A 10,187-nucleotide genomic window follows, 5' to 3' on the forward strand; every position below is an offset into this window, starting at 1 on the left:
CTAGAACTTTTTACTATCCCATTTTCTTCCTTTTTACTAGTGCTGATATAACCTAAATGTGTTGCAAGCGCTGTAAAACCCTTAAAAACATAAAAATATGTTTATCCGAATGTTTTTTCATGTCACATGTTTGACCAATGTTTATCTCACATGAATGGCCATTTGTTGGATAACAAAGATTATGTAATGTAATAACTAGTTTATACAGCATGTAGAATCCAAAAAGTGCTCTAAGCATTAGATACGCAAAGACAATAAATAACACAAAATGCAAACTATTACTTTTCAAAAGGCTGCCTGAATAGGAATATCTTCAATAGTTTCCTAAAATTTCTGAGCTCGGAGGAGTCTTTGATATCTTTGTCAAATTTTTTCTATACTTTTGGGACCCAGACAAAGAAATATTTTTCAGCTAGGGATAGTTTACATATGCGTTTTTTGATGTTGTTCTGGGTGGGTTCCTAACCTCCCACATTGGGCACATACTGTGTCGTTTATACTCCAATATTTGTTTCCAACAGGCTTTTTGTCATTGTCATGGAATGAGATTACTTGGTTTTGTCTTTTATTTTGTCGGAGTCCTTGGCTGAGAGAGAAACAGTCAAATGTATAGTAAAATTTTGGGAGATGGTATTTTTGTCCTTGGAAATCATCTCTCTGTTATGTATTGATTTATTTGTTGTTTTGAATGTAAAATGTAAGCATTTGAGTCTGCTCCTCTTAGTGGGATTCTGTGCCTGTGGCTGGATGAGACTTTTAGGTGATCTCAAACTATGCACAATGTCAGTATGCTCTTAGAATCTACATCTATTTCCTATTTGTACCATTACCCTTTGTCTTACTTTTTTCGTGTCCTTTTAATTGTAAATCTATCATTTTTTGACTTCCATTTTCATCCTTTTTACTTACACTGAAGTAACCTAAATGTGTCGTAATCACCATGAAACCCTTAAAAACAAAAACAGTATTATTGTTGTTGTTGTTGTTATTATTATTATTATTACTGCTCTACTCTTTCCATCTTGCATTGTAGCATAAGTATTTTTTTTCTCTTCTTGATTTAGGAAAACAGCTTATTTTTATATATGATTTATGTGACGTGATTTGTATTGAAATTGTTAAATTTATGTTTTATCTAATTAATATCTGTAATTCAATGCTGGCAGATTTATTTAAATATGTATGAATGATATTGACATTTTGTTTCCTTTTTTCATCAGATTCTGTCAAATTATACTTCAATCAGTCCAGTCATGGAAATGTTATTAATTTAGCATGGAGGCAAGGTTGCGACTTTAACAGGCCACAGCAGTTCTTAGCAAAAGAATTTCATGTTTACACATCAGAAGACGATACCTGTCCAAATGGTAAGAATTAAAACAAAGGTCAATCTTTCTTTATGCAACGAAATGCTGAATTGTTGATCTTTCTTTTTTTTCAATATTTCAATTGTCACCATTGGATTTAGAAGCACATAAAACAATTGCCCTCACGTAAGAACACACACACAAAAGCATGGTTAAAAAGTTTCAGAGTTCAATATTTTTTCCCATTTTTCTTTTATCAATCCATACATCTGTCCGCATCATTTAACCATTCAATTATTATATAAATGCCATAATTATAATACAACTTCAAATAGGAATCCCAAACATATTCTCATGAAATGAATTGTAAAGTCTATTTCTGAGCCAATTACGAAAATAATAAATTGTATGACGAATTTTTAATTCTCAGTAATACTTAAATAATGATAATGATAATAATAATAATAATAATAATAATAATAATAATATTAATAATAATAATAACTACTTTTTCTTCTTCTTCTACTACTACTACTACTACTACTACTACTACTACTACTACTACTACTACTACTACTACTACTACTACTACCACTGCTACTATTACTATAATAATGCTAATAATAATATATTAATGATGATGATGATGATGATGATGATGATAATATTAATAATAATGGTGATGATAATAATAATAACAATAATAAATCATTTCTACAGCGCATAAGCATGATGATGTTATGTTGAAGAGATCATCAATATCAAATTGTGGTTGTTTGTACACGATTTCAGGAATTACTAATTTCCTTGTCAAATTCCTAAAAATTGACATAAAAATTACTGTTTTCAATTTGGCAGGTCTGATTATGGGAGGAATATATTATATAGCCATATCTTATGGTCCTTATCCTTCTGTTCTCCTGTTTCTTATCTATCTGTTTGTCTATTAATCTATCTATCTATCTAGTTTTCCATCTATTTTCTTTTAGGAGTTTTCCTCATAGACTCATCCGCCATTTTCTTCATTTCTGTAGTCAAGACAATGCTTGTCAAAATCATATAATTGGTATTTTATCCATAGATTGTCTGTATATATTGCATCATTTTTGTTAACCCATATAATACCATGATCCACCACGGTTTGCATGGGTATACATTGATGTGTGTAAAATGGCCATATATATTTCCTTCTTTTTTCCCACTTCCCTACAGTAACAACAATCATTAGTGTACTGAATTACTCTTTAAAGGCAAGACTGAATTTATTTCAAAATTACTACTGCAGACAACCATTTTCACCAAGAAAGCAGTAACAATAATAGGACTCTGGCTGCTATGAAGTCTTGAGTCACATTGCTGTTACTACTTTGCTCATGAAAATGCTAAGATATGACACCAGGTCAGAGTAAATTCAAACCCAGTCTAATTTTTAGTATTCCACATTGAAATGTCTGCATTTTATATTTATGCACATCAAATTTGCTTCATGTGTTCCCCATTTTCTTTCCTTTTTCATTGGTTGAGTTCTTTATTTTTGATAACACCTATATATTCATAGGGCAGTTGGATCTAAGAAATCGGGGACACCTCGCAAATTAGGACAAAGTGCCATAAGATTTTATTTCGTCAAATGTTTAAACACTCGTTTATTAACCTTTGTGTTCTGTGTATGTGTGTGTTTGTATTTTTTCCCCTAGTTGATGGAAACTTCATAAAGGTTGAAAATGGCATAATACACCGTGCAAAATTTAAGGTGAATAAAGCAAGTACATATGTTTGCGTTTCAAGCTTCAAGTCATCCAATGGTACCATTCCTCCATCAAAGGCCAAACTATACAAAATTGAGAGACCAAGGTTTAGTAAGTCTTTTCTTCTGTAAAATAATATTTAAAGCATTTTCATTTGAATCATTACATGATGACAACCAAAGATCATGGCTCAAATTAGTCATGCTCAACTTTACAATGAATATTTATATAACTTTTGCTGTAATTTGTCTTTGAAAGAGTTGGTCAATGAATTGTCACAATTATTAGCAATCAAACTTAGTACTTTCCAAAAATTTCGATCAATTTGATTTGTGTCAATTGATGCAGACTGGTCTCTCTTCTGTAGATATAGGGATAAAAAGATGTCTCAAAATATTGGAACCACTAGTTTATCATTGAACCTTGGCATTGATCTATTCCAAACAAAAGTTAATTTTTTAAAATTCCTGGCATATTTTTTTATTGCCTTTCAACTCTCAAAAAAGATAAAAACAATTTATCTCCCTTGGAGCAATTTAGATGAAGTTAGATGAGTTTCAAACCACTAAATTATGTTTTTAGTAATGTGGAAAATGTTGAAAATAACAATCAGGTGGCCTTTTATAAACCAAGTTTAATAATTTAATAACTCTACTCACCTTTCATTATGACCGTAGAGCATGCACAATTTGTTGATTTGCTTTGTTGTTTTTTTTTTATGGAGTTAGCACAGCTGTCAGCTTTTTGCAATATAATAAATATCAACTGCAGTATATATGACTTGGAATATAATTTAATTTTTTTTAAAGATGTAAAGTCCCGATAGCTCAGTTGGTAGAGTACTCCGGGTGCAGTTGATATATTTTTCTGACCCCCCTGTCCACCCAGCAGTGATTGGGTAGCTGGATCTGTTAGATCTGACAGAAAGTACTTTGCAATAGATTAGCATCCTATCCAAAGGGTAGGAAACAATTGTTAGTGTCCATTTCACTATAGAATCCATGATAAACCCCGGCTCCATGGGCATGTATAATATATGATGCAGTATAAAAACTTACAGGGTCAGACTTCTTGTTTTAACTTTTTGTGTGTCAGGCCTGAGTCTCAGTGACATAGTCTGATAACAATTTTGTCACTTTTGGTTAAATGTCTTGTTTTCCAATTTTTAAAAAACTCGCACTCCCCTCCCCAATTGCCTTACCATTGAATTCTGTGATGAATCAACAGGCAAAACCGATGATGGGTCTCCAATTGGAACTGTTACTAGTACTGTTGTATCAGTATTAGCTGTAATGATACTAATCTCTTGCTGTGTTCTTTTGTAAGTAGTCGTTATCTATTAAAAACTTTTCCTTAAAAATTTATGTCATTTAGCAAAGATTCAATATTCAATACCTGAATGCAAAAATGCCATTATGATTATGGTAGCTTAATTTTGGTTCAGGGAGTGAAAATTATTTTATATATGAAAGCATTTGAATGTCTGACGTGATGCTTAAATTTCATTAGGAGTGTTAGTTACCAATATGTGATGTCGTGCGACGGTTATACCCTGTTTTCACCCATTGAAAGAGAGATCATTTTGACGTTTGTTGACGACTCTTAAGCTTAGCAAAAGGACGCCAATCTGGTAACCTATAACTTTTTCTCCAAGGGGAACTCCATTCCTGCCTTTGCAATGCTATTTTTAGCCCATTGACCCCATCTTGTGTTCAAATTATAACCCCGAAAGAGGGTAGTCAAATCCCAATTATGTAAACAGAAGTAGGCCATTGCATAGTTACCAACGGAAAACCCCTTGAATCCTTCTTTCTCATTGGTCCTCGGGATCACATGGTCATAAGTTATGCAAAATGGCCGCTTACGCTGCACAATTGTTGTTAGAGTTGATGTTGCAAGAAATTCAAAATCTTGCTTCATTATAAACTGATTTTTATGAGATATTTTGTCAAATGAATAATTTAACTTGTTAGATTCGGCCGATAGTTGTATTGAGCTCGTCAGCGGCGAGGAGATTGTGGTGTTGTGGGCGTGAGCGTGCGCTTGCCTCGAATGATTCGCTGAACGAGTGTTGACTGGAGATGGGAGGATGGAATGTGGGGATGAATAAAATAAAGAGCTAGTGGATAGACAGATAGATATAGATGGTTACCAGGACGGGAGAACGAGATAAAATGAAAAGATTGACTATGGAATTAAAGGGATTGTTGGAACAGGGAGGAGGCAGATAGAGAGAGGACGAGCGGTAAAGGAGAAGGAGTGAGAGACAGGGGGGGGGGGGGGAGGAAGACTAACAGAAAATAGTTAATGGACAGACCGATAGAAAGAGATAGCTATAGTGAATAGGACGAGACAAAATGAAGAGAGTGATTATGAAATGAAAAAGAGAATGATGGAACAGGAAGGAGAGAGAGAGAGAGAGAGAGAGAGAGAGAGAGAGAGAGAGAGAGAGAGAGAGAGAGAGAGAGAGAGAGAGAGAGAGAGAGTTATGGGAAAGAAGGGAGGAAGAGGAGAGAGAGGGTGGGGGGGGGGGGGGGCATGCAGGAGGATGTTGAAAATGAAAGAGAAAAAAATCCGAGTGGATGAGGATTTCCTTTCTGAGTGCAAAGAGCTGTTACCACCACCTCCACCCCCCCCCCCCCCCCCCAATCCACGACACCTCCCCCCCGCCAATAGCTCAATCAAATTTGAACACATCGATTGAGTAAGAGAAATTATGGTTGAGTTGACACTATTTTCATTCCTTTGATTCAAGTTTTAAGTGTTCCTTTCGGTTTTCAGTCAATCGACTGTAATGCCTCGGCTACTTTTGCCAGTTAATTTGTGAAGACTTTCCAGAATTGCAGATCTTGTGAAATAGTGCCGATATCATAGCTAACTTTAAATTAGCACTGCACTGTTAAAATGGATAAAAGTATGTGTGCTATTTGTTGGGTTTATTTTTTCACTCGAGGGTCAATTCACAAAAATATCGTCATTACAAAAACGAGTGTTGTGTAAAAGCTGATGGACCAAATGAAATATAATTTTACACACATGTTAGTCACATGCTATATAAAACGCATGCCAAATTTCATTATGATACCTGAAATATAACATGCCGTTGCTATGGTGATGTGTGTAAAATCTTTAAGTGCAAATTTCTCTGAATTTTGGATCTAAGATTAGCAGGAACCTCCCAATATCAATCTTGTATAACTCAGGCAAAAAATATGATACATTAATGAAACAGGTATCAAATTAAAGAGAAAAGAATGATCTATTCAGAAATACCAAAAGGTCAAAATGTCCAAAATGTACCTTCCGGACCAAACCGTCGCGCGACGTCACATATGTATTTGATTTTTCTTTATTTGTTCAAGTTACAAAATATTGTTGTTTTTTAAAAATTGAGTTTTTGACACTAAATGCTGGCTTGCAAATCTCATACATGGATGGCAGAATCAACGCTGTTTAATTTTGTATAATATCAAACTTGTAATGAGTTTGGGCTTTGATTGATAGAAAACTTGACTTTGACATCATGTTTTGAGTAAGTTACTTTACACACGCAACACGCATTACCCTCCTTGATTTGAGTGTGAAAAATATCCACATAGTTAACTTGGACAGTGTGAAATGATAATTTGCCTAAATTTATTGAATTTGAATTGTCTTTGCAGTAATATGTAAATGCTGGTATTTCATACAATTTAAAGTCCAAGTTAAAAGGCAGCTTACAGAATTATATAATTTGTTAAATTAAGGGATTTTAATTTTTTAAATCTTTTTTTTTAAATTGCTAATATTAGAAGGGAGATAGATCTTACATAGGTCTTACATTTTTTTTTCAGGTCGTGTAAAAGAAGGAAGAAGACCAAAGACTATTTTAAAAGATTTCAGCCTGATCAGGATAGAGAGATTGGAAGACAAGAAGAGGATAAAATCACGGTAAATTGAATACAGTTTTTATTCAAACTGAAATTATTATCTTAACAGAACTTAATAAGAGTCTCAAGGGCAATGAATGAGATCAAGATGATACCCTTTTTCTCAGTTTCCCGACCTTGATTACAACTCTTTCTACAAACTTTATTCCATAGTTCAAATGAGACTGGGTACATGGCCAAAAATAACTAGGGGGTTATCAAAGAATTAAACAGAGAAGAAATAAACCCAATAAAAACTCCTTAAATGATCCAATAGTAAATGCTAAATTGTCTGAAGCTGCTGAAAAAGTATGGAATAAAACCTTTTAAAACAGATACCAAAAAAATAATTTTTTTTTTTAAATAAAAGAAAATAAACGATAGTCATGTGCAAAAGTAAGTTCACATTCATTTGAGCCCTCATAATTTTGTCATGTATAAAAACTGTTGCGATTTTATTGTCTCTAATATGTCAGATGACAACCATTTTTTCTTATATGGATGTCTTTTGACCTCTCATGATCCAGCCCAAGCTACCAAAGAGCCACACACCCTGTTTCTAATTTGAATGGTATTGTCTTGCTGAATACAGCCATAATTTTTCCTTTATGTCTATATTAATTTGTAAATAACCTTTCGTAATGTACCAAATCTGCATAAATATTCTGCAATAGACAGCTTGAATTTGCTGGACCATCAAACAGGCACAGTTCTCAACACAGGTCTGATTTTTTTTTCGGGACAGTTTACTTACAGTTTAAGAAAAAAAGACTGATGTTGTTGATATTTTGTTTATCAAATCATGTTGATTTTAATAAGGTTATTGAATATCAAAATTGGTGTAAAAATCCTATAATGTAAATGCCTCTTGTTGCATGCATATTGCTTTCCCTAAAATTCTTACCTTCACACATTTTTGCAAAGTCAAATTCTAAGCATTGTATCTTTTAATTGAATGTATAAAAATAGGAATATAATTACATTCATTGAATAGGTAATTAATCAACCATTAAAATGATATTTAATTCGACATAAAGCTTGGTTTGAGTCAAAAGATATAAAGGAAGAATTAAGAGTGAACTTATTTTGCACATGACAATATATAACAAGAAACAATTCAAACCCTTGTTCTTGTAACAATTATAAAAATGGTAATTCCTTATATGACGTCTGTTGTTGTATGAATGAGAGGTTGATCAGAAGCATTCCTCATGTCATACATTCCATTCTTATATTGTTGATCCATTTTTGTTAAATAAATTTAGGTACTCTGTGCAATGTTCTTTTTTTTAAAGCTGCGTTTACAAAATGAGTTTTCAACAATATCTTTGTTTCTCATAAGTGCCCATTTTATCCCAAGACCCAGAATTTTTCCTATCAAATTCATCAAATTTTGGCTGTATGCCCATTTTTGCAGCACTGATGGGCAGGCATGGTTTTAAAGCGTTAATGACCATTACGATACTACTGTTTTAAATGCATAATTTCTTTTTGACATTTTCACAAGAAATAAAAATGCCAAATGCCAATTGACTCAACTTATACAAAGGTCAGCCTTATGTAAAGTACAGATTATTACCATATATTTTACTGCTTGTATGCCAGTTTTTCATGGTAGGTAACTGATTTCTGGGCACTTTTGTGAAACTACGTTAATTACATCACACAAGGACAAAGTTCACCTATAATGGCCAACTTCTTACTGGGTTTGCAAAACTTCACTTTCCTCTAAGGTAGTAAATTTGTTTCCTCTCATGAAAAGATGCTTTATATATAAGAGGTGCTAATTTGATTTTTTATAGTTATTCCATTTTTCCCCCAACAATATTACAAGCATCTCGTTCATGTGTTGAAATCTATTTGTTAAGATTGTGATATAAATGGACTTGTTACTTACCTTAATCTTCATACTGGCGGAAAATCAATTTAATGATTTAATTCTATGACTTATTTCATCCCTAGAATACATACATCTTTAGTGGGTTGGAAGATGAGGATAGTGGTAAAGGTTCTTCAGATTATACAGAGATAAAATTGAAGAAAACCCAAGTTGAAAGTCCTTTCACACAAGTTGATGGTACATTTAAAATATCTTATCGGCCAAGTGAAGATTTCTCAAAAATTGTGACGGATAGTGGAAATTGCTCAGGTGATACTAAAATTTCCATTGAGAGTGATGATCAGAATAGAGATTTTTCAAATAGTGACAGTGTTTCAACCAATACTTCTCAAAACAATAATTGGACAAATGACTCTAATATTAGTGGTGAGAGTGGAAGTAAAAGCAGTGATGTTGCCGAGGACAATGACGATAATCACAGGCGTGCTCAGCGTTTATTGTCAATAGAAGAAAGATTTCAAGAAATAATGAGGCAACAATTAAACAAAAAATAGTCCTTCAGGGCCATTAGACCCTTGGAGCCGGATTTTTTCCTTGTTTCTATAGCATAAGTGAATAAAAGCAATTACTTGCTTCCCTTTGAGTTGAATGCTAGACTATTTCAAAGTACTTTCCACAAGATCTAAAAGACCCAGCTACACAGTCACTGCTGGATGAACTAAGCGGTCAGAAAAAAATTTCAACATCACCCGGGATCGATCTTGGTTTCTTTGAGTGTGAGATGAGTGTTCTACCAATTGTGCTATCAGTACTTCCGAGGCAAGAATTTTGTTGCAGTTTCTGTTACTCAGTTTCTAATCTTAGTGTCTTTCATAATCTTTTTACTGATTCAAATATTAAATTTTGCCTTAATGAATCGTTAATTTGTAATTACATTGATGAATGAAAAATACAGATTGTGACCCAAAAAAAAAAAAAAAAAAAAAATAGAGAGAGAGAGAGAGAGAGAGAGAGAGAGAGAGAGAGAGTCTTTTCAAAATGCCCTGTTATCTTTGTATATTTTGTATTGAGATATATTGATGTATCAGAATTGGGAAGAAATCATATACTTTTTGAAATGTCACGATGATGTTGTCACCATAGGGACAGACAACTTGCAATGGTTTAGACAATATTAAATATTGCTGGAAAATTTGGTCATGAATCCTAAGTTGTCTAAGAAAATCAATAATAGTCTTTATTTCATTTGGTTTTTAAAAACTTGTGTGTTTTAAATGGTCACTGAGGTTTTCTTTTTGACGTGTGCATAATTCTTTTTTAGGTCGGGTTCACCTAATAAAGGCAATTGTTTCACAATCATTCATATGCAACCTAGAGCCAATGG

General features: G+C 33.2%; 1 protein-coding gene across 1 annotated transcript in view; it reads left to right on the plus strand.

The window, feature by feature from the left end:
* LOC144963016 (uncharacterized) overlaps positions 1–9,790 on the plus strand; it is a 34,034-nt gene extending 24,244 nt beyond the window's left edge. The window contains exons 11-15 of the mRNA XM_078896579.1: positions 1,221–1,367; positions 3,005–3,166; positions 4,283–4,376; positions 6,889–6,985; positions 8,926–9,790. Of these exons, the coding sequence (XP_078752705.1) occupies positions 1,221–1,367; positions 3,005–3,166; positions 4,283–4,376; positions 6,889–6,985; positions 8,926–9,357 (932 nt within the window). The 3' untranslated portion in view covers positions 9,358–9,790. The remainder of the gene's footprint in view (positions 1–1,220; positions 1,368–3,004; positions 3,167–4,282; positions 4,377–6,888; positions 6,986–8,925) is intronic.
* Positions 9,791–10,187: the final 397 nt, after the last annotated feature.

This window comes from Berghia stephanieae, chromosome 1 (genome assembly GCF_034508935.2).
Source record: "Berghia stephanieae isolate SIO BIC M18660-M18661 chromosome 1, UCSD_Bste_1.3, whole genome shotgun sequence".
NCBI classification, from domain to species: domain Eukaryota; kingdom Metazoa; phylum Mollusca; class Gastropoda; order Nudibranchia; family Aeolidiidae; genus Berghia; species Berghia stephanieae.